General features: G+C 38.6%; 1 protein-coding gene across 2 annotated transcripts in view; it reads right to left on the bottom strand.

Moving 5' to 3' along the window:
• Positions 1 to 25,372, bottom strand: part of LOC140714573 (rho GTPase-activating protein 15-like) — a 734,693-nt gene that overhangs the window by 41,447 nt on the left and 667,874 nt on the right. The window contains exon 14 of one of the 2 annotated variants that reach the window (XM_073025883.1): positions 7,226 to 7,331. The exons of the other annotated variant lie outside the window; for it this stretch is intronic. Within the exon in view, the coding sequence (XP_072881984.1) occupies positions 7,226 to 7,331 (106 nt within the window). The remainder of the gene's footprint in view (positions 1 to 7,225; positions 7,332 to 25,372) is intronic. 2 annotated transcript variants of the gene reach the window in all.

Raw genomic sequence — 25,372 nt, 5'->3', positions numbered from 1 at the left:
TCAGTAGTGAGCTCAGCACATAAGTGCAATCACATAGAAAGCAGAGTATTGCCTCTACTTCCTTAAAAGTTTCCAAAGATTTGGCATGAGATCTAAAACTTTGACAAACTTCTATAGATGTGTGGTGCAGAGGATATTGACTGGTTGCATCATGGCCTGGAATGGAAACACCAATCCCCTTGAATGAGAGTGATATTCTTAAACTGTTGCCATCATTCCTGTGAAGGTATTTCCACAAAGCTGTTGATTTTGGTATACTTGTTTTAAATGCAATGTTGATAATGGGCCAATGATACCTTTTCCAGCCATAATAAGGTGCAACTCAGATGGAAAACTACAGGAGGTGGTATTCCTATAGACCTGTAACTTTTGCCATTTTTGATGGTAGTATTGTGGGTTCGGGAATCACTGTTGGAATACCCTCGGAAAGTAACTGTAGTATATTTTATGGATGACAATAGACAATAGACAATAGGTGCAGAAGTAGACCATTCGGCCCTTCGAGCCTGCACCGCCATTTTGAGATCATGGCTGATTAATTACTATCAATACCCAGTTCCTGCCTTGTCCCCATATCCCTTGATTCCCCTATCCATAAGATACCTATCTAGCTCCTTCTTGAAAGCATCCAGAGAATTGGCCTCCACTACCTTCCGAGGCAGTGCAATCCAGACCCCCACAACTCTCTGGGAGAAGAAGTTTTTCCTTAACTCTGTCCTAAATGACCTACCCCTTATTCTCAAACCATGCCCTCTGGTACTGGACTCTCCCAGCATCTGGAACATATTTCCTGCCTCTATCTTGTCCAATCCCTTAATAATCTTATATGTTTCAATCAGATCCCCTCTCAATCTCCTTAATTCCAGCGTGTACAAGCCCAGTCTCTCTAACCTCTCTGCGTAAGACAGTCCAGACATCCCAGGAATTAACCTCATGAATCTACGCTGCACTTCCTCTACAGCCAGGATGTCCTTCCTTAACCCTGGAGACCAAGACTGTACACAATACTCCAGGTGTGGTCTCACCAGGGCTCTGTACAAATGCAAGAGGATTTCCTTGCTCTTGTACTCAATTCCCTTTGTAATAAAGGCCAACATTCCATTAGCCTTCTTCACTGCCTGCTGCACTTGCTCATTTACCTTCAGTGACTGATGAACAAGGACTCCGAGATCTCTTTGTATTTCTCCCTTACCCAACTCTACACCGTTCAGATAATAATCTGCCTTCCTGTTCTTACTCCCAAAGTGGATAACCTCACACTTATTCACATTAAACGCCATCTGCCAAGTATCTGCCCACTCACCCAGCCTATCCAAGTCACCCTGAATTCTCCTAACATCCTCATCACATGTCACACTGCCACCCAGCTTAGTATCATCAGCAAATTTGCTGATGTTATTTTCTATGCCTTCATCCAAATCGTTAACGTAAATGGTAAACAGCTGTGGTCCCAATACTGAGCCCTGTGGCACCCCACTAGTCACCACCTGCCATTCCGAGAAACACCCATTCACTGCTACCCTTTGCTTTCTATCTGCCAACCAGTTTTCTATCCATGTCAATGCCTTCCCCCCGATGCCCTGAGCTTTGATTTTACCCACCAATCTTCTATGTGGGACCTTATCAAATGCCTTCTGAAAATTGAGGTACACTACATTCACTGGATCTCCCCCGTCTAACTTCCTGGTTACATCCTCGAAAAACTCCAACAGATTAGTCAAGCATGGTATCCACTATGGAAAAAGGAATGAGTATCTTGAGTGACTGATGGGGGTTGGCATCATAAGCACAAGAGATTCTGCAGATGCTGGAGATCCAGAGCAACACACACAAAATGCCGGAGGAACTCAACAGTCTCTTCCACCTATCATCTCCTAGCTTCTCACTTCAACCCCTCCCTCACCCACCTGGTTTCACCTATTACCTTCTAGCTTGTACTCTTTCCCTTCCCCACCTCCAAACTTTCTTATTCTGGCATTTTCCCCCTTCATTTCCAGTCCTGATATAGGGTCTCATCCAGAAACATTTTGATAGATGCTGCCTGACCTGTTGAGTACCTTTAGCAAGGTGTGTGTGTGTGTGTGTATATATATATATATATATATATGTTGGTTGATGGGGTTGCCAGTCAAGTGGTCTTCTTATTGAAGTTGCATTCATCCAGGCAAGTTGAGAAATCAATCACGCTCATGACTTATGCCTTGGAATGTCAGGAAGTGAATCATTCACCAATGGATTCCCAGCCTCTGACCTGTTCCTGCATTTTATGTGGCTTGTGCCGATGAGTTTCTGGTCAGTAATGGTCGCAGGATATTGATTGTGCAGGCTTTATGATGATAACGCTATTAAATGTCATGGTTTATCATCTCTTTTGTTGGAGATGGTCGTTATATAGTACTTTTCTAGGGCCATATTACTTGCCACCTCTCATTGCATAAGTAAAAATTGTTTCAGACTTGTTAAGTGCAGGCAAGGTCTGGTTCATTTATTTAAAAGCTGGGAGTGGAAATGGACAACGTTCACCCATCAGTGAATATCCTTAATTCTGGTGTGATGGAAGGAAGTTAAGTGATGAAGCAACTGAAGATGATTATACTTAACACATTGCCTTGACAGGCTCTTGCAGTGATATGCTGGTGCTGGAATGATTTGCATTTGGTAGTCAAAGCCATTTTCTAACCACTGTGTTTCCTATGATGTCCATTGGCCTGAGTGCCTTAAGGGCACATTATAATCAACATCAAGGGCCGTCACTCTCACCGCACCTCCAAAACTTGGGTATACATTTAGACCAATATCTGGAGCTATGAAACCCCAGTGACAGCTGGACTGGGCATTGGTGAGTAGGTTATTGAGAGTAAGTGCTGTTTGATAACATTGCTCATTGAAAATATATGCTACCCCGTGGGACTCCATGGGAATTCCATAGCAGCAGCTGGCAGCACAGGTCTGAACAGTCAAATTTGTGTAGATCCTGGTGGCATCAGGGTGGAAAAGCTGGCACATTAGCTCAAGTTGATGATTGATCAATAGAAGCTGCTGCCTGACCTGCTGAATAATTGAATCATGTTTGTTTCTTGTCATAAGTTGAGAGCAAGTAGTGTTTAATGTTTGCTTTTGTCGTACATTGAGAGATAAAAATTCCAATTAAAATAAGACTAACATATACTCATTCAAAATGAGGTCTGAATCATTTCTACAACTGCAGGAGTATGATGATCCTTCTTGATATCTAATGCTTTTTTGCCTGAGAGCTGCTATTGGTCTTAACTCCCTTTGGGACAATTCAGCCTTTGTACTATAGTGTAAATCATACAATAGTGAATTGGCAGGATAAATTAAAATTATGCCTTTATATCCAATACCACTACCAATGCACTATTATGTATTTCTGTTTACACATTCAGGTACCTGCTTATCCATGAGATTCTTTTCTCTTGATAGTAAAGGCAATTCAAGACTGTGCTCATATCTGACACCATTATTAAAAACATTTGATAGAAATCTCATCTCACTTGTCTTTTCCACTTTAGCCTTTACGTCATTTATATTTTCTCTTCTCTGGATCTCAGCTACGCTAATGATACAAGCTAAATGAATGTACAGCATGTCAGAACAAAGGTCATTATTGGGTTATTTGACCTTGCTTTATACTCATAAACATTTTTCACTATCTGCTGGTTCCATTCTTCACCCTCAGAACACTTAATCCTATTGCTCCCTCATTGAACCTGCATTTACCTGCATCTCAACAGTGCACAACAGAGCCTTATCTGATATGCCACCATCTCAAAAGACTCTTAGTGGTTTCCAGCAGTTTTGGCTACAATTCAGCTGCCAGCTGTTTCTGCTCTGACTGGTGATCATTCATTTATGTTGTTTCTTTTTGCCTGCTGTTTATATCTAGCTTTGTGATGGTATTTGACTGTAACTCCAGTCAGATATTAGAATTCCCAAAATCACCAATGAGAACGCCAACTCTCTTTAAACCTCCACAACATGAAAAAGATGATAGTTCCACATACATTCTTGGGGAAGGTGTAAATCCAAGCCTTTGGGATTAATTTGACCCCATTTTACAGCCAAATAATCAAATAACAATCTAGTTAGCAGTGAACACAGATGAGAAGAAATGTCCTATGTCTGCTCAGTCTACAAATTATGTTTAAGTAGTTATAATTCAAAGTGATTTCATTTGAATGTATCAAAGTCAAAGTACATTTATTATCAAAGCATGTACATATTATGCAACTTTGAGATTCATCTCCTTACAGGCAACCACAAAGCAAGAAACCCAAAAGAACCCAGTGAAAAATAATCAAACAAACCCCCAATGTGCAGAGAGAGAGAGAGAAAAAATAATCATGCAAGCAATAAAAACAAGTAAACATCATTCAGAGCAAAAGTGAATCCATAGACATAAAGCCCAAAGCAGGCCCATAGCTTTAGCCTCAGTTCATCACACAGCAGAGCAAAACGATGTGGAGCCTGCAGCCGCAAAGCCAGGAGCAGCCAGAGTAGGCCCACAGTCTCAGCCTCAATCTATTTTACATATTTATTATCACTTTCTGATTATTGAGAATCATTTTTGCTTTATCATTTCTGATTAAAGTAGCAAAGTCCTTGGAAAGAAATTATGCAACTGAAACTAGATGCTTACCCAAAGAAAATACTCTAAAACTGCTGATGTTAACAGGATCCATTCTACTTACTGCATTTGGAATGTATGCCTTAGATGTTAATGTAATAAAACATTCCCTTTTTGTGTGAAATATTCCACCGGTGAATGCCAAATGTTGAATCAAAAACTTTTAACTGCACAGCTGAATCCAGATCTTCACAGCAGGATTATTAGCTGAATATAGCAGGGTCAATGTCAATCTGCTAATCTGAAGATAGAGATCTATATTCCAAGTTAATAGCTGTAGCAAAATATTACTTTTAGTAAAGAATGAAAATTGAAAATAAGAATCTTGTAGAGGCCTTCAAATGTTAGCAACTTTGTATCCTTCTTTGTGGAGGATTTGAGAATAATAATTTCTTGTGTTAGTGTGGAACAAGCTGCTAGTGGAAGTGGTAGATGCTGGCTCAAGTGTAACATTTAGGAGAAGTTTGGATAGCTATATGGATAAGATGGGGATGGAAGGCAAAGGTTCAGGTAGATGGGAGTAAGCATAAATCTAGGTCAGTATGGACTTGATGGGCCAAAGAGTCTGTTTCTATGTTGTAGTGCTCTATTTTGTAAGACTCCATGAATAAGGCTCTAGATCAGGCATTCCCAACCTGAGATCCACAGACTTCTTGGTTAATGGCAAGGCTTTGTGACGTATAAAGGTTGGGAACCCCTGCTCTAGCTGTAGGTCCTGTCTATTTCATCATTTCTTGAGTTATAATGCAAAAAAAAGAGCAAGGAAATTCTCCTGAACTTTAACCATTTCAGTAAAAATTCAATAAACCAGCATCCTTGGGACTTTGATAGCAGTGGACTTGTAGATCTTCTTTACTATTAGATGCTACTCCCATTAATACTCAAACACACTTTTACTTTAGTGTGAAGTTCTGATCTTGACCTGAAACGTAGTCTGTTCATTTATTTCCACACATGCTGCCAGACCTGTTGAGCCCCTCCAGCATTCTGTATGTGTTGCTCTGGATTTTCAGCATCTGCAGACGCTCTCATGCTTATAATTTTATTTTACTTTCGTTTACAATAGCAGTGCAAACAAGTATTTCGAACCCCAACTCCAGATGCAAACCCACACACCATTCCTGACCCCTGGTGTTAGACCCCAGCGATCCCATCCTTAGTTTCTTTCATACCTCATCCCACTGTCCAAATGACTGCCATGGCCATAGCAATACTCCCTACCTCTGGTCCTTCCCATACACTCTGCTTGCATTTTGGACCTCTGTCTCACATTCTGGATTAATGAGTGGGCCAGATGTTATAGAAACATAGCGACATAGAAACATAGAAAATAGGTGCAGGAGTAGGCCATTCGGCCCTTCGAGCCTGCACCACCATTCAGTATGATCATGGCTGATCATCCAACTCAAAACCCTGTACCTGCTTTCTCTCCATACCCCCTGATCCCTTTAGCCACAAGGGCCATATCTAACTTCCTCTTAAATATAGCCAATGAACTGGCCTCAACTGTTTCCTGTGGCAGAGAATTCCACAGATTCACCACTCTCTGTGTGAAGAAGTTTTTCCTCATCTCGGTCCTAAAAGGCTTCCCCTTTATCCTTAAACTGTGACCCCTTGTTCTGGACTTACCCAACATCGGAAACAATCTTCCTACATCTGGCCTGTCCAATCCCTTTAGAATTTTATATGTTTCAATAAGATCCCCCCTCAATCTTCTAAATTCCAGTGAGTATAAGCCTAGTCGATCCAGTCTTTCTTCATGTGAAAGTCCTGCCATCCCAGGAATCAATCTGGTTATAATAATAATAATAATAATAATAATAATAATAATAATAATAATAATAATAATAATATAATTATACTATCAGGATTCCCTAACAATCAGATGCTGGATTATTGTAGTTCCATTTTGTATTAGCAATATAATCAAATTATTTACCGTTGTGCTTTTTTCTGCAATTTTACTGTACATATTTTGGTTTTGGCGTCTTCATTAGAGCAGATTTTAATTGATTATACTTTGACTATGAAAGGCACACATAAATGAGAATTATTTTCTTCTTGAAGGGCATCATAAAAATACGCTTTCTGATTGCTTTTTTGGAAACTGGTATCCGCGTTGGTTTTCAGGGACCAGAGCAGGGGTTCCCAACCTGTTTTATCCCATGGTTCAATACCATTAAGCAAAACTGTTCCCCATGTTTGGAAACCCCTAGAGTATAGAATCCCTCTAAGAAAAGCATAGTAATTTGACAGGAGTAACACACACAATGCTGAAGGAACTCTACAGGCCAGGCAGCATCTATGGGAAGAAATAAAGTATTGAGATCCTTCATCAGGACTGGCAGGAATACTTTCTACCTTTAATCTTCCCTTAATGTATTTTAAAAGATGCATTTAACTTATAACTAAATTTTAGTAACTAAAGCATTATGATCAGATGAAACCTTCCTCCTGTAGTTTTAAGAACCAGAAAAGACCTGACTTTTATACGTCTTGCAAAGGGAATTAGTACTATTGAAGGAATCCTATATGCTACAATAAATAATAAATAAAGAAATGTATTTTAAGGCTTACTTTTGTAAATGTGTAACGAGAACTCTCAAGGTATCATGGTTCGGTTTAGGAAGTTTCTTCACCAGTCTTGCAACACACTGAACACGTTGACTGTAATCCTGATTTTCTGTTGGATGAAAATGACTACCGTTAGGGCACTATAGATTAATACTATTATCTTTCCTCAGCTGGTTCCTTGTGACACATTTATTGCATTCTGATACATATGCGGCAGTGACAGCTGAGTAAAGAAACTACAATAAGAAAGAAGCTGAATGCATTTTTACTTCTTTAACCAAACCATTGTTCACTTAATACAAGAGATTCATGACAGTGATGGAAGGCAGGCATGACCCAGATTGCAATCTGAGTTTTCCACAGCTCTGTTTCTGAATCTTTAAATCAAAACAGTAAGTCTATTGTAATACAAAGACATAAAAGAAGAATCCAAAATGTAGAGGTTTGGAGCTCATGGTCAGCAGCGATAACTCATTTTAATTGATCTATCAGATACAAGATATAATAAGACTTAAAAAGTTATATGATTGAAATGATTCTCATTAGTAGTATTACACACATATAGGCCTAACATATCAGCACTAGGTTTTGCTAATTTAAAGAGGTTAAATTGTTTATTTCATGCTGGAAGTAAAACAGAATTAGATGCGCATGCTTTAACTTTATCTGATAGGCCTGGAATTTCCTGGAATATTTTTGCCATTATTGAGCTGCAAGAACATCGTAGTACATTTTTGTTTGATGAAGAAGTTTGAAAGACTTATGCTTATTTTACACAGAGTCATTGGTAAGTTATAAAGTTGTACAGCATTGAAACAGGTCTGTGGGCTATTGCATCCATGCTGATTTTTATGGTCACCTGTACAGTCCCATTGATCCACACAAGGTCCATTTCCTTCCTTGCCTTATTTCTTTAAGTGCCTGTTTAAATGGTCTCTGAAAGTTTGTGATTACATCTGACACTACCTCTTCCTTTGGCAGCAAATTCCAAAATATCAACCACTTTGTGTAAAATAAAACTTTACACTCACATTTCTTTAAAACAGCTTCCTGTCACATTAAATCTATGTCCTCTTGATTTTGATATCTGTGCCATGGGGGGAGAAAAAGATTCTGATTATCTACTCTACCAATTCCTCTTATATCTTGATACGCAGTGTCTCTATAGGTTATCCCTCAGCCTTTTTCACTCCAGGAAAAGCAAACTCACGTTATCTAACAAACACAAAAAAAATCTGCAGATGGTGGAAATCCAAAGCAACACACACAAGATGCTGGAGGAAGTTAGCAGGCCAGACAGCATCTACGGAAAAGTGTAAAGAGTCAATGTTTTGGGCTGAGAACCTTCATCAAGACTCTCCCGGATTTTGTGTGTGTTGTTCAGGTTATATAAACTCTTCCCATGACTGAAGTCCTCCAATCTAGGCAACATCCAGTGACTCTCCTCAATACTCTCTCCAACATAACTGCATCCTTTCTATAGTGTGACAACCAGAACTGTATATAACAACCTGTGTGAGCCAAATTATGTCTTGTAAAGTTGCAATATAACATCCCCACTTTTCTATTTCATGCCTAAACCTATAAAGGCAAGCTTGACAATAATGCCCTCTTCCTCATCCTGTCTAATTATGTTGATACTTACAGGAAGGTATGAATGCTTAATGCCCTACCATTTGGGTATATGTTGAACCCTTGTCTGCATCTAACTCCTGTCTGCACAAAACAGTTTGTTTCCAACAGAACACATGGCCAACAACCCTAATGTTACTCTTAAGCACTTTGAGCTTGGAAAAAGTTCATTCCAACCATTGTTTTGTCTGTGAACTCTTTCAGCACATCTTAAGCAAAGATCTATTAGGATTTGATTGTGTGCAATAAACACAAGAGATTCTGCAGATGCTGGAAATCCTGAGTAACACACACATATACAATGCTGGAGGAAATCAGCAGGTCAGGCAACGGGGGAAGGCAGGAAAATGGAGTTGAGAGGGATAATAAATCAGACATAATGGAATGGTGGAGTAAACTTGATGGGCTGAATGGTCTCATTTTGCTCTTATGTGTTATGGATTTATCAATGGAGAGGAATAAACAGTTGATGATTTGGACCAAGACACATCATCAGATCTGACAACAGATGCATATACATATATTTAATTTTAATTTAGATTTCAGGCAATGTACAAGTTCTTCTAATGGCCATGGTGCCTTTTACACTTCTTAGTTTCATTCCTCCTTTTCAATTTCTATTCCGAAGAAGTAATTGTCATCCATTACTCTTCTTTGTAAATGAATTAAGTCACTTGACATATTTTAGCAATAGCTGTTTGAAGTTGCCACCACTGTCTGTTTAGTAGTTTGAGTAGGAATAGGACGTAAACAATTTCCTTTGCCTCCGCAAAAGTAGGTACAATCCCCGTAAAACTGCTGCAACAGCTTGTTTCTAGGTTTTCCTGAGGAAGTTAGATTGGAAAGACAAATGAAATGATGTGGATATACCCAGCTTCAGGCCCACACATTTAATTTTACCTTTGGCCCTTTCCTGTTGTGAAGGCTTAATTGGTATAGTGTTAACAGGATTGGCTTGTTTTCTTGTAAGTTGCAAATTGACTTGTAAGTTTTCTTGCTAAAGCAGGGGATCCCAACCTTTTTATTACCATGGATGCCTACTGTTACCCCAGGGGTTTGTGGACCCTAGGTTGGGAACCACTGTGCTAAAGAGTAAATATTTTCCAGCCACTTGGAAAAATGTCTCAAATATAATTTTGTGTGCGCGCAGCTGAAATCTTTTATCTCATTGTAAATCGTAGCGACTGATATTAACACGACACTACCTGAAGTCAATAGTAAACATTGGCATGAGGGTCAATGAGTTCAACATAGGTGGGGATGGGGGGGAAGTGGGGAGATAAGAACAATTTGCGATTTATCTTCTGGTAAATCCAGCTTATTTTGGCTGCTTGTAATGCAGTTACCTGTTATGTGCTGACATTTATCAAAAGCATTTAACCACATAGGTCATTCAGAGAAAAGGTACTTTATCTTGATAGGAGATCAGTATGAATTATAGTTTGCAGCTAGGTAGAAAATTGTGCTTTCTAGATACCTTTTTTTGTTATAAATCACCCAGTCACAACATTCTGTTCTTTCACACAAACCTGCTGAGACTAGTTTTTCTGACACCATTTCAATGATTCCTGGAAAACTTTCAACTACTTCAGCTAATGGTAAATAGACCATTATTTTTAAAGATGTTACCTCAGCAGCTCACCGCTGAATATAATGAAGTGTTTGTGCTAAAGGGGGAGAACTTCTAGGGCTTCCTATTCAGAAAGAGAAGAAGGAAGCTTTCACAATTTAAATCTACATCCTTTCCTTCAATCACGTTATTCTTTTTTTCCGGCTTTTTTGAAGTCAGTAACAAATGAAAAAAAACAACATCCTACTTAATTTCTTGGATTTTAAGTGTGTGTAATTTTCTTTATCTGCAGGTCGGTGAGTTTGTATTTCATGTCAACCTAAGCACACAAAAGCTGCTACACGAATAAATGTAATGATTTGATATTTTACTGAAATACTCAGGTCAAATGGTAACTTGTGGTTAGACATTTAAAAAAAAACATTGGCTGCACTTTTAAGTAAATATCATCCCATTTTCCTATGCATTCTAAGCTCCTTTCATCAACTCCTTTGCCAACATTGTTACATTCGAGATGATGAGCTTGTGGCTTAATCCCATGCCAATACCCTCAAGGAAATCTACAAGAAGATACAGAGGAACGTCCATTTAATTTCCTGTGATATGATGTTCCTTACGCAACCTGTGAGAGGCCCTAGAGTCAGCAATCTGAATTATTCTACTCAGCAAGGCTTAGATGAGGCAGTTAAATGGCACACAAGTTAAACCCAATAATATAAAGTTGGGTTTCTTAACCTGACTTCCATGAATTTGGATGGGTCAAAGTTCACATTTTTTTCCACTAACTTCTAACTAAAATTTAGCATTTTCTTCCATTATGAATATAACCACTTATATTATTATATCACAAATTTGTTTTCTTTAATATTTTGATAACTGTATTTCGATATAATTGGTTTCTATTGTAATCTTATGTGTTTTAATTTAAATATTTAAATAGATTATTCTGAGAAGGGGTCCATAGGCTTCACATGACTGCAAAGGGGCCCATAGCATTAAAAAGATTAAGTAAGAATCCCCTGTTCAAAGGATGAAGGTTGCAACAAAAATACTCTGATGAAGGAACTCAGCAGGTTGAGCTGCATCTAAGGGCGTCGAGGAATTGTCTTTATTTCAGGTTGAAACCCTACAGCATGACAAAAAGTGGTGTGGGAAGGCAGAGATCATAAATAGGGAAGGAAATGGTAAGGTAGTGGCTAGAAGGTGATTGGTGGACTGAGGAGGAGCAAAGAAAAATGATAATGTATCACCCCAACTTCAGAATAACATATTGTGTATTACACGTTGTGTTCCACTTCCATTAAGATTGTATATCCCTTGACTTACAATGAGCAACAGCGTAGGAGATTCATTGTAACTTTTAAAGTTCAATAGTGGTTTAAAATCTTTTGGGAGAGATTCACCTTATTTGTCCCATGTACATCAAAACATTGAAACATACAATGAAAAGTGTCATTTGGCTTCCAATCAAATCAGCAAGGATTGTTCTGGGGGCAGCGTTTAAGTGTTGCCAGACCTCCGGTGCCTGCATAGCATGCGTACCACTTACTAACACTGACTGTATGCCTTTAGAATATGGGAGGAAACCAGGGCACCCAAAGGATGCACATGTACTATTGCAAAGACAACACGGCAGTGCCTCTAATTTCTTAGAAGTTTGTGAAGATTCATCATGACATATAAAACTTTGGAAAACTTCTATTGATGTGCAGTAGAGAGTAAATTGACTGGTTGCATCATAGCCTGGTATAAAATATCAATGCCCTTGAATGGAAAAACCTGAAAAAATTAATAGATACTCCATCAGAGGTAACGCCTTTTCTACTATTGAGCACATCTACGTGGAGCGCTGTCACAGGAAAGCAGCATTCATCATCAAGGACCTGAACCATCCTGGCCATGATCTCTTCTCTCTGCTATAATCAGGAAGAAGTTGTAGGAGCCTCAGGATCCACACCACCAGGTTCAGGAATAGCTATTACCTCTCAACTATCAGACTGTTGAACCAAACGGGATAACGTCACTCAAATTCACTTAACCTGATACTGAAATGTTGCCACAATCTATGAACTCAATTTCAAGGACTCTTCATCTCATGTTCTCGATATTTATTGCATATTTATTTATTATTATTATTATTTTGCTTGTTTTTTTTGTTTCTTACTGTGTATGCGCAGAAGAAAATGTATCTCAGAACAATATATCATGACATATATATGTACTTTAATAATACATTTACTTTAAACTTTGAAACCCACACAGTCACAGGGAAAGCATACAAACTCCTTACAGACGTTGGCAGGAATTAGAAACATCGACACATCAAACAGTTCAGCACAGGTACAGGCCATTCAACCCACAATATTGTGGCAAACCAGCTAACAAGTAAAACAAAAAAAACAAAACTAATCCCTCCTACCTACACAATGTCCACATCCCTCCATCTTCCCCACATTTGTGCCTATCTAAATGTCTCTTAAAAGCCCTTTATGTATTTGTCTCTACCACCATACCAGGCAGCACATTCCAGGCATCAAAGTTCCCTCTAATTTGTAATGACCAGTGTGCGCATAAATCTTGCTCTGTGCAATTTTTTTTGCCCAGTGATAACCACATGTGTGCACTGAATAATTTCTTCAATAAAAACAGTATAAATGAGCCAGTTCTAAAATCTGCAGACTAATCATTGCAAACTCCATGTTGTCAACACATCTGCATCAGAAACTGAGAAAGGAAATGTGATTGTGGACGATTGTGAGAAAAACTTACTTGAGGTATAGGGTGACAATCTTTTGTGTGCAGTTCAAATTCCTTTGCATGCTTGTAGCAAAAGATGTATGCATGCGCTCACCTTAGAGGGAACACTGTCAGTCATCCACCACTCTCTGAGTAAAAAATGTGCCCCTCTCACCTTCAATGCATGGTCTCTGGCATTAGACATCTCAACCCTGGGAAAAAGATACTCACTGTCTACTCTATCTATGCCTCTCATAACCTTATAAACCTGTGTAGAGTCCTGCTTAAGATTTCTGCTGATATGCTGCAGGTATTCAGGTATTTCATTTTAGCAGTTTTCTGCAAAAGTGGTGTGTCCTGCTGATAGAATGTTTTGGTTTCGGCTAGAGATAATAAGTCATGTTGTTCAACTTAGGAATGTTATGTCAGCCAATCAGGAAGGTGGGATCAGGAGAAAGTTCTAGAGGCAGAGGGAGTTTCGTGACAGACAGCGGCCTGGTTTGGGGTCTTTTGGTGGGAGCTACAGAGTGGGACAGAAGAGAAAATGCCGCAGAATGCCGTTGGCGGGAGAGTCTGCTTTGCAAGAAATGCTTTGTGCAGATGAATAGCTCCAAGGAGGAAGGGTGATACTCCTGTGAGAGGGAGAGAGAGAGAGAGATAGATAGAGCCAGTTTGCTCAAGATGGTTTACAAGGGAAGTTCGAAAATGTGGCGGGTGCTTTCATTTCCAAATACTCCAGTATGAGCTCCAATGGTTATGGGCTGGTTTAACTGTAATGGGCCTTTTTTCCTTCTTTTCTTTTTCCTATTAACTGTTTGATAAAACTGAAACTGGCAAATATACTTGCTTTCTAATTTTATGCGGTGTACGGTCTGTTATTTCTTGCTGACCAATAATCATGTAAGGGCAGTAAAATCTGCAGATACTCCAAATTCAAGCAACACACACAAAATGCTGGAGAAGCTCAGCAGGCCAGGCAGCATCTATGAAAAAGAGTAAACAGTCGATGTTTCAGGTTGAAACCCTTCTTCGGAACTGGAGAAAAAAGACGAGCAGTCAGAGTAAGGTATTTACCCAGAGTCTGAGTATTTACACAACATTCGTTTAAATCGAGGTTCCATTAATTGGAACATCCCAGCTTTTCTGTTTGGTTGAACCCCAAACCATACTGACCCTTGACGTATGGTATATTGTTTATAAAGGTGGCCCTCTCACCACTGAGTTCTGCGGCTATCAGCCAAGTTAGCTATAGACCCAAGTTTTCATATGAGCCTGGTAAGAGGGTTACACCACTATCTGATGTCCCCTTGGCCCCCACCATTCCAGAAAAAACAACCCTCATTCGTCCAGCATCTTGTGACAGCCTCTTCTAAACCAGGCAGAATCCTTATAAACCTCTTCTGCACCCTCTCCAAACTCTCAACATCGTTCCTATAGTGTGGCTCCTGAAACTGTATGCAATACTCCAGATGTGACTTATCCAGAGTTTTATAAAGTTGGAACATGATCTCTTGACTTTTGAACTCAATGCTTCGACTAATAAAAGCATGCATCCCATACGTCTTCTTAATCACCCTATCGACCTGTGTAGCCACTTTCAATCTGAGGAATTGAATGCCAATCAGTGATCACTGACACTGTAAAGCGATTGTGTTAACCACTGTGCTAGCATGTGGGCCTCTCAGAGTGGAGTGATACTGTCAAAGCTAATGGGCATCATCCATCTTCATAGATAAAGCAGAACTTAAGTAGTTGAGTGGAATTCAATCACTGAGATGTTGGACATCGAATATCCTAATGCTACTGTAAATTTACTTAGAAGAATTGGAGTCAGAATCAGAATCAGGTTTAATAACCATGGCATATGTGGTGAAATTTGTTGTCTTTGAAGCAATACATAATAATTCTTGTAGTTTAGAAATTAAAAAAAAGTAATGAATTAGTTTTCGTGGTTCAAAGTCCATTCAGAAATTGAATGGCAGAGGGGAAAATGCTGTTCCTAAATTGTTGAGTTTGTGCTTTCAGGCTTCTGTATCTCCTTCTTGATGGTAGCAAAGAGGTCAATACATGACCTGGGTGATGGGGGTCCTCAATGATGAATGATGCCTTTTTGAGGCATCACTCCTTGAAGATGTCCTGGATACTACAAAGTCTTCTGCCCATGATGGAGCTAAGCTTATAGATCTCTGCAGCTTTGTTTGATCTTGTGCAGTACACACATCCCCCATATCAGTCAGTGATGTACCCAGTTCGAATTCTCTCCAAGGTACGTCTGTAGAAATTTGTAGATCTTGCATTACAATGCTTTATCATCCCTGGAGAGGGATGGGCTCTGCCAGGTTTCAGATGCCCAAGACACTCCACTTGATGAGCAATCACCAAAAAGAATGGTGCAAAAAGCTTGTCAAGATGGCACCCTGATGACTCCACTAGGAGTTAAGGGGGCGCGTGCACGCATGCACGCACGCACGCGCGCACACACACACACACACACACACACACACACACACACGTTTTATCTCTATGAAATGACCTGTATTTCTATAGCTTCTATAGCTATAGCTATTTCTATAGCTTCTGAGACACTGTCACAGCTTCACATTTTTATACTATAGGAAACACAGAAGTTCTCTTACATAAAGTAAGGTCCAACACATCAAGGTGATAAAGATCATGACATCTTTCTTTAGGGGAAAATTTGGAGACAAATTAGAGAAATCCTATGCTGTCCTACAGTAATACCATTGGATATCCAAAGTCCTCTAACTTTCCATAACTTTAGGTAATCATTCCACATTTTTATCATCTTTGGGTTTCCAAAAAAATACTTCGCACCTCACCCTTTAATTTGTCCTACTTTTCATCCTATCACAGTTCTGGTGAAAGGTCAATAGCCTTAATTCTTTATTCTGTTTCTCCCTCTTTTGATGCTCCTTGATATGTTGACAATTTCCAGCATTTTCTGTTTTGTCTGTGCGCAAAGCTAAGGAATTGATTTAACACCCCTATCTGAAGTAAAAGATCTTGCAATATTTGCATAGAAATGCACTGATCTATCAGTCTGGCTGATATGTTTAAGTACCTGGAGTGGGACTTGCACCTCTGGCCTCTTGACTCAGAGGTAAGTGCGCTACCACTGAGTCAAGGTCAATGCCTTAGTACGCTGAGCATGCCAAATTGTACATGTTTGTGAGGGTGATTAACAACAATTATGCTTTTTTTGAATAATTATTTCAGTTACATAATGTTCTGGTTAATTATAGCTCTGAGACCTGTTATTGCAGCCTGCAGGTTAAATGACTCAAATGGTTGCCATTGTTCATGGGATGAATGGGATGTTCATGTGCTTGTAATTGTGAATTAGTATTTGAGAGGCATTACTCCAGACAATGTAAAGTCAAGTGCAGTCAGCTCCGGATTTTTGGCTTACCATAGTAACTAAAACAATAGTTGATGGCGCTGAGCTAATGAATCCTCAGAGATCATTCTGATAGAAAATCTATGCAGAATGTATTTTGTTGTTTCTGCTAAGAAATTGGACGCCTTTGCACATAGCCTTTATCTGCAATTTACGTATAAAAACCATTTTGTTCATGTTTGATTGTGCTAGCCGTCATTCCCAAGCCAATTATTGACGAAGAGGAAATTGGCCCAGGCACTTCTAGATACAATTCACCTTAGTGCATTAGATATTTAGTCAGGGTCAAAAGCTCATCTGGAGATGTCATCTAGTATGCAGTTACCATTAGTTACCATTAGTCATCTAGTATGCACTGCACTTAGTGATAGAAATTGACTGTCAAAATGGTGCCTCCAACATCTTGTATCTTTCTCTACCTGGAGGATCAAATTCCACTGCAAGACTAGTGAACGTACGTGAATTAAATGCTGCCTACTGTCCCTGACATATTCATTTTTCTGTGCTTCTCGTCTGTCTAATCTTTATCTTTCTTCATGACTATCACTGATAATGATTGCATCATCCTTATACGATACATCTCAGTGCGAGATGTTGTGACCAGATTGCACCTCGTGGCAGGTGTGTGGATTGCCAAATCATCACACGTGGCATCTCCAACTCCACACCACTGTTTTTCATCAGCCTTCTGGCCACCCTTCCAGGTGAGTGTTCTCAAGCACCATCACATTTCATGGACTGCCACATTAGCTTTGATCTCTGTGCACAGTTACCATCAGGAATCCTGCAGGTTAAATTTTACCATAAGATTCAGGGTGAAAGACACATAAGTATATTTTTTTCACTAGGTGCTTCTCCAATTTTTCTTCTGCAGGCCATCGATTGGTGATGGTTCTTATCTAGCTCAACTTAAAGATAATGAACTCTATTTTCTAGGCACCTGTGTCTTCCTTCTCTAATGATATCGAATTTTCTTTTTGTCCCTGAGCATCACAACTGCTTCTGTGGAATATTGCTTCGATGTTTGGTTGTGACTCTTTCTTATTTCTTCATCTGTATCCAGTAGTCACAGCAGCCAAACTCGAGGTCTCAGCAACCCCTGCATTCTCTGCAGTTCCATTCAGGATATTTGAGTAGATGCAATTCTGTAGTCTGTTGTATCATAATAATCATTAATGTCATCCTGGCTGAGATAATTAATGTAATCAAAACCAGGAACTGCATGTAGTATCTTCCTGATGTGCATAAATTTGTAGAGCAGAGAGTATATTTGCATATGGTTACAATGGGTTAGAGTGTATTGTTACTTACTTACTAAGCATATGTCAACACAGAATGCGCTGGAGGTCTTCCCTCCAAGTCACTATTGAATCTGAGTGTCCTCCAAAAGTGTCTTGAGCTGAGGGTCTAGACACACTTTATATCCATCTCCTCAGTTTTACATCACTTATTGAATGACTTAAACTGAAGACTGTAAAACATAGGAGCAGAATTAGGCCATTTGGCCCATTAAGTATGACTGCTATTCCATCATGGCTGATTTATTATCCCTCTGAACTCCATTCTCCTGCCGTCTCTCCATAACCTATGATGCCCTTACTAAAGAAATTCCTCCTTATCTGTGTTCTAGATGGACATCCCTCTATTCTGACGCTGTACCATCGGATCCTAGACTCACACACTATAGGAAACATCATCTCCACAGGCATTCTATCTTGATCTTTCAATATTTCATAGGTTTTCAATGAGATTTCCCTGTCCCTGTCATTCATCTAAACTCAGGCCCAAAGGTTTCAAATGCTTCTCATATGTTAACCCTTTCATTGCCCAAATCATTATCATGACTCTTTTCTGGAACCTCTCCAGTGCCAGCACATCATTTTTAAGATTTGGGCCCAAAACTGCTTACAATACTCCAACTGTGGTCTGACCAATGCCTTATAAAGCCTCCAAATTGCTTCCTCGCTTTTATATTCTAGTCCTCTTGAAATGAATGCTAATTAATCTTGCATTTGACTTCCTTACCACTGACTCAGCCTGTAGGTTACCATTCAGGAAATCCTGCACGAGGACTCCCAAGTCCCTTTGCACCTCCGATTTTTGAATTTTCTTCCCATTTAGAATTTATCTATGCCTTTATTCCTTCTATCAAAGTGTATGACCATACTGTACATTCCATCTGCCATACTTTGCCCATTCTCCCAGTCTGTCTAAGCTCTCCTGCTTCCTCAACTCTACCTGTCCCTCCATCATCCACGAACCTTGCCTCAAAGCCATAAAATCTGCCACTCAAATCATTGAAGTGGGAAGAGGAAGTAAGTTTCTATTTGATTTTAATTAATGTTGGTTTTAAATAGTTCAATAAGTTCAAAGTGTATTAATTGCAAGTTCGAGTTTTTAAACTATTTTCTACTGCTCTTTAGAAACAGTGGAACTGGCCTTCTAATGGAATGGTCCTTGAGCAAAGTTTAAAGAACATAGAATATTGAACAGAGCAGCACAGGAACAGACCCTTGGGCCCACAAATTTGTGCCAAACCAATTAAATTAATAATGAAATGGCCAACTAAGCTAATCTCTTTTGCCTTAAGAATGTCCATATCCTTTCATTTTCCTCACATTCATTTGACCCGTATCTATTGAAATGGATTTTAGATCTCTGAAACATTAATTAAGGATTAATAACCCATTTATTAATGTCAGGAAGGCTAATTATACATTATAAATAAATATGTGGTTCAAAATTTGGTATAGACACTTGTTATGAGGGGATTCTTGGGCTGGGTCAAAATTGACCCAGACTGTACTGTGAAGGTATAGAAGGTTGCCTGGGCTAGACATCTTTTAAATGTCCCTAATGTATCTGCCTCTACCATCATCACAGGCAGTGCATTCTGGGCAGCTCCCACATTCTGTAAAAAAAAACTTGCATCTCCTTTGAAATTCATCGCTCTCAACTTAAATGCATGCTGTCCAGTATTAGTATGTTTTTATCCAGGGTTGAAATACCTGTCTGTATCTTTAACAAAGTTCAAAGTAAATTTACTATGAAATACTACCTTGAGATTGATTTTCTTGCAGGTGTTCATAGTAGAACAAAGAAATATAATAGAATCGATGAAAAATTACGCACAAAGACAAGCAATCAATGTGTAAAAGAAGACAACTGTGAAAATACAAAAAGTAATAATAACAAAATAAATAATGGCTGCTACACATTGCAAAATAGCAGTGGCAGGAAGGCCAGTGGGAGGCACATGGGTGCAAAAGGTAAACGTGACTGCAAGTATCCCGCGAGTACCAATGGGTCGAGAACATGCAATTTGGTCCTTGTTGTTCAAAGTTCATAGTAAATGTTATTATCAAAGTACGTATAGGTCACCATGTACACCCCTAAGATGCATTTGCTTGAGGGCATACTCAATAAATCTATAAATTACTAACAGAATCAGTGAAAGACCTCCTAACTAGGGGGTTCAGCCAGTGTGCAGAAGACAACAAACTGTGCAAGTACAAAAAGAAGCAATAATACTAAATAAACAAGCAATACACTTTGAGAACATGAGATGAAGAGTCCTTGAAAATGAGGCCATTGTTTGTGGGAGCATTTCTGCGATGGGGCAAATGAAGTTGTGTGAAGTTGTCCCACTTGGTTCAAGAGCCTGATGGTTGAGGAGTAGTAACTGTTCCTGAATCTAGTAGTGTGAGTCCTGAGACTTCTTCTTGATGGCAGGAGCAAGAAGAGAGCACATAATTTATTCTGTATTTGAAATAGAAAATAAAGCTGCTTTAAATGGATACTGAACAGGGCAAGAGGTAAGCTTACTTACTTATGACACAGAAGGAAGTCTATCAGCTCATCAAATCCAGGCCAGCTCCCATCAAGCAATCCTATCAACTGCATTACCCCTCTTCTTCTTTTCCTGCAGCCCTACAACTTATTGCTGTTCACATACCTGTCCAGTAATTTCTGGAAGAACTTGAAGCAGCTGACAGAAATCCCATCTGATCATTGGGGAAACATACAAACTCTAAGCCAACAGTACCTGAAGGCAGGCTTGAACTCACATCTCTAGCATCACTGCTGTATAATTGAGCCACCCTTTGCTTGCGAGGTTCTTCTGTGATTCTTCATAGGTTTAAATCAAATTTATTTTGAAGTTATAAGTCTGCCCTCAATTACTTCCCTATTGTTATACTCTTTCCATGAACTGTTGAGTCTAACCATAGTACATGGCATCATTGTCTGTTAGAAGTGGAAATTGTTATATATTGGGATTTATTAGGTAACAGTAAACTATATACTAGCATCTTGATGTCTCAAGTACGTGATTAAGCATGCAATAAAAACACACATTGGACATGTACATGGACGTAATGCAGAGGACGAATCAAATACTAACAGAAAGATTCAGGGATATTGGCAGAGAATTAAGCATGCAAGCAAATCAGAGAGGACATGTTTAGGAAGTGCACATTCATAGTGAAACCCCACAAAGTAATTCTCACACAATGAATTATTTCTTGAAGGCTTGTTGCTGCATTGGCAGACAGCATCATAAACCACAGAGGAATAAATTACCAGTTAATACACTTTTCTTGTTTGTAGCAATTCATGGATAATGTTGGCTAGCACACCAGGAAAACTCCCTGATTATTTTTTTTTGTTGATTTTTCAGATTCTTAACCAACAATTTATCTCCCTGTTTCTGACCACCAGTTGCTGCAACCATTTTAACTCTTGTCTTGACAATCCAATATTTACTTGGCCAACTCCCAGCTACTACCATTACTAAAGCTGAGCTCTGTTAACTACAGCCTAAGTCCTGCTGATCCATCACCCTGGCTCCTTTGACATATATGAGTTCACTGTTTAGCTATTCTTTGGCTTTAAATTTTATCTTTAGGTTTCTGAACAGTGCTTTCTTTCTTACCAATATAAACTCCTTCAGCAATACATTTACACTCCTTTAATTCTGGCCTCATGCCCCCTTGAATTTACTTATTTCTCAACTGGCAAGCAGACCTTAACTTGCTGAGACAGACATTTTGAATTTCCTCCTAATCCCCTCTGCTCTTTTTTCTTTGAGGAAGCTTCACTAAAAAGCCTCCTTAAAAATCACTGTGACCAAATTTTTGCTTACGAGAAAGCTGACACTTGAGAAGTATTTCAGCGAGTGTAAATCTTTTGGGGACAACCTGAAATCATGGAAGGTCCTATGTAAATACAAGTGTTCTTTAAATACTTATGATTTTTATATAACTTGATGTCTAATTTTATGTGTTAGTGCTCTTGTAAAATGTTTAATATGTGAGGCATTATATTGTAAGGCCAAAGGTCAAGGTGCAGGAATATAAGACTTAAAGGAATATATATTCTTCAATATTTGTGTAAAATGGACAGTATGAAAGTCATATCTGTTACAGAAAAGCTGAAAGATGCATATACTGAAAATGTGGTAAAAACAGAAAACACTCAACAGTTCAGGCAGCATCGATGAGGGGAGAAACTGAGACAGCAATTCAGATAGATGACATACATATAGAATCTGTGATAAATGCTCTATTTAATTGAATTTTCCCATGTGCACTATGAGAGCTTTCAATATTAGCAGAGTTTCTATTTCTGAGAATCCAGCAGTAGAAGATCGCAATCTTGTAGTTAAGTGTGCTCTGTGCACAGTATTCAAAATCAAAATGACAATGACCTCCGAATGCTTGGCTTATTCGCACATTTTAGGCGCATGTCCTGCTAAAGATTATTTCACAGGAAGCTGCCTTAATTTTAGCTCAGTTACCTGTTCCAACAATGCTTGATTCATTGGAACAGTACCGAGTTCACAGCTGAATGGTCAATCTCACGATAGTTCTCCTGAATTTCACCCACTTTCTGTCATATAAATGTTGTTTGTATTTCAGCTCTCTTCCTGATGGCCTTATAACTGAATAAAATATCCACGTTTATATGGTGCAACGATAAATGTTATATAGCATGTATCAAGGTAAACAAGAAACAATTATTCTTCAGAAGACTACCCTTCAATTATATGTTGATATATGCGTGTATGTACAGATAGTCAGCGGCCACCTCATTAAGTACCTCCTGTACATAATAAAGTGGGCACTGAGTGTATGTTCATGGTTTTCTGTGCTGCAGCCCATCTGCTTCAAGGTGTGTTGTGTATTCAGAGATTCTCTTCTACTATTCTGGACACCACTGTTGTAATGTGTGATTATTCGAGTTACTGTTGCCTTCCTGTCAACTTGAACCACTCTGGCCATTCCCCTCTGACCTACCCAACTGACACTCACTGAATGTTTTTGTTTTTCACACCATTCTTTAAGACTGTTGTGCATGCAGTTTCTGAGATAGTCAAACCATCCTGTCTGGCATCAACAATCATTCCACGGTCAAAGTCACTTATACATTTCTTTCCCCTTTTTGATCTGACCTATTCTGATCAACAACTGATCTTGATCATGTTTACATGCATGCCTTTGTGCAATGAGTTACTGCCACATGATTAGCTGATTAGATATTTGCATTAATGAGCAGGTGTACAGATGTACCTAATAAATTGTCCACTGTATATAATTGAAGAGAGATTTATATAAGACACCCAGTATTAGAAAATAACCTCTTAAATTTAAGTGACATATTTAAAAGTACATCTGCAATTTATAGAGGTTGATTTACAGTATAATCTGCATTTCACAGCATTTCCTTAGATCCATTTTCAATTCCAAATGTCGACTGCGATCAACTTGAAATAGTAATAAGTTTGTCTCCATCACTGATCACCACCATTGCAAAGCTATTTTTCTATTAGTAATAAATGATTCTCTGTATGATTTCTACATTAAAATTCCAGAATAAAAGTAATAAACAGTGAATCTTCGAATCTGCCTTCATCATTTGGTTTAATCTAGTTGAAATTCAGGTTGTCCTGGTTCTTTGAAAACATATTCATTTACTACAGCTAGAATTCAAAGGATCCAAAGTACTCTATTATCAAAATATGTTTCCAGTATACAATCCTGAGATTCATCTTCCCACAGGTAGCCATGAAACAATGAAAACCGTGGAACCCATTCAAAGGAAAACATTAACCCAGCAATGAACAAAAGAAGGAACAGATCATGCAAATGGCAATAAAAGAGCAGCAAACACAGAATACAAAACACCAAATGACAAAGGCATTAAAAGAGCCCAGGGATATTCAGTTCAAGTAAGAGATGTGATTGAGAATCGCCTATTTTTCATTCTGTGACAATTGGCATGACTTAGTCAGTTTTGTTTTCCATATTTACTATTTTAAGCTAATCATGTTCTAAGCCATGTAATAAGTACCTTTGTTAAGTGATTAGAATGTTTGATAGTTAACAGCTCCTGGTGGAATTACTAAATAGACATAGCGGATAGAAGTCGGAATGGAGGGAGGGAGAAGTTGGTTTTTGCTTGAAATGAATAGTCAGTTATCTTCCAACAGTCGGAAATATCTTACTGAATGCCAATAAAATTTTCAGATGTTGGAGTTCATTTTCATTCCATGGCCTCAAAAAGATTGAACACAAACCCTCTAATTCAGGTTGCGCCACTACACAAAGATTATTCCACGCAAGAATAATGACATATTGTTAATCCCTAAGAGTCTGACACTAAGAAGGGTTAATCTGGCCATTTTATGTTGTAAATTGTAAGTTATATGTTGTTAAGTTCTTAACTCAGTTTTGAAAGGAAGACTCTATCTGAATGATAAGGCTTCTTAACGAAAACAGAGCATCAAAGTTCGAAGTAAATTTATTATACAGTATGTCACCATAAACCATGGTTTCCAGTTAACAGCAACATATTGGGACCAATACGTACTGGTCCAGATAAATAGCTGCCCCAATTAGCCAAATAGTTAAAATGATATTAAAAGGACAAACTACCATTTAACGGCGTATCAAAATATGTATTTAAATAAAATACATAATAAATTAGAACACTATTAATACTACCAAGTACAATAAAACTCTAGTTCCTAGTAGTTATTAATTGAGGAATTCAACAAGGGTACACTACCGTGTTCTTCTGATTAACTGCAAATGAACAAAATCAACGCAGACCCCGAGTTCAGACAAAGGACTGCCTTTAGAAAATACTTTCAATAATTGCATCCTCCATATCTCCACTTTCATTGTAACATTCAAGATGATTGTTGACATCTTCAAATTATTCATAATTTGTAACTTATTGAAGTAGTGTAATCATTTTATTTTCACTCGCAGCCACTCTTGGCATCTCCAAGCCCCAATGCTTGAAACTGCAGTGAGCAAAATAGTTTGGAAACGTCTTATTGCCTATTTCTCGCCTACTATCAGTAATAAAAAATCTCTGCTTTTTTTTAATAGAAACACATGCAACTGATGCTATTTAAAAACTGTTCACTCTAAGCACAGTGTAGTGTCTAACAGCCACGTAAGTGCGTACAACTGACCCTAGTTAGAAAGTGTGTGCCAATAGTCTCCTTTCCCAGCTAAGTGATGTAGTGTCCCAAATAAACAAAGGGAATTTGAGTTATTGTTTTTGTTTCTTAGTTTTTTGATTTTTAAGAGTTGTTGCAAATAAATGGTTGCCCTGTTCAACCGATGGCCCAATTTACTGGAATCCGCGGTACCACCCTGAGATTCATTTTCTGGCAGGCTTTTCACAACACATACAAAGAAACACAGTAGAATAAATGAAAAACTATACACAAAGATGGACAAGCAACCAATGTGCAAAAGAAGACAAGCTGCGCAAAGACAGT

This window comes from Hemitrygon akajei, chromosome 2 (genome assembly GCF_048418815.1).
Source record: "Hemitrygon akajei chromosome 2, sHemAka1.3, whole genome shotgun sequence".
NCBI lineage: Eukaryota > Metazoa > Chordata > Chondrichthyes > Myliobatiformes > Dasyatidae > Hemitrygon > Hemitrygon akajei.
Note: the sequence above shows the minus strand (reverse complement) of the source record. Positions and strands in the feature narration are given on the sequence as shown.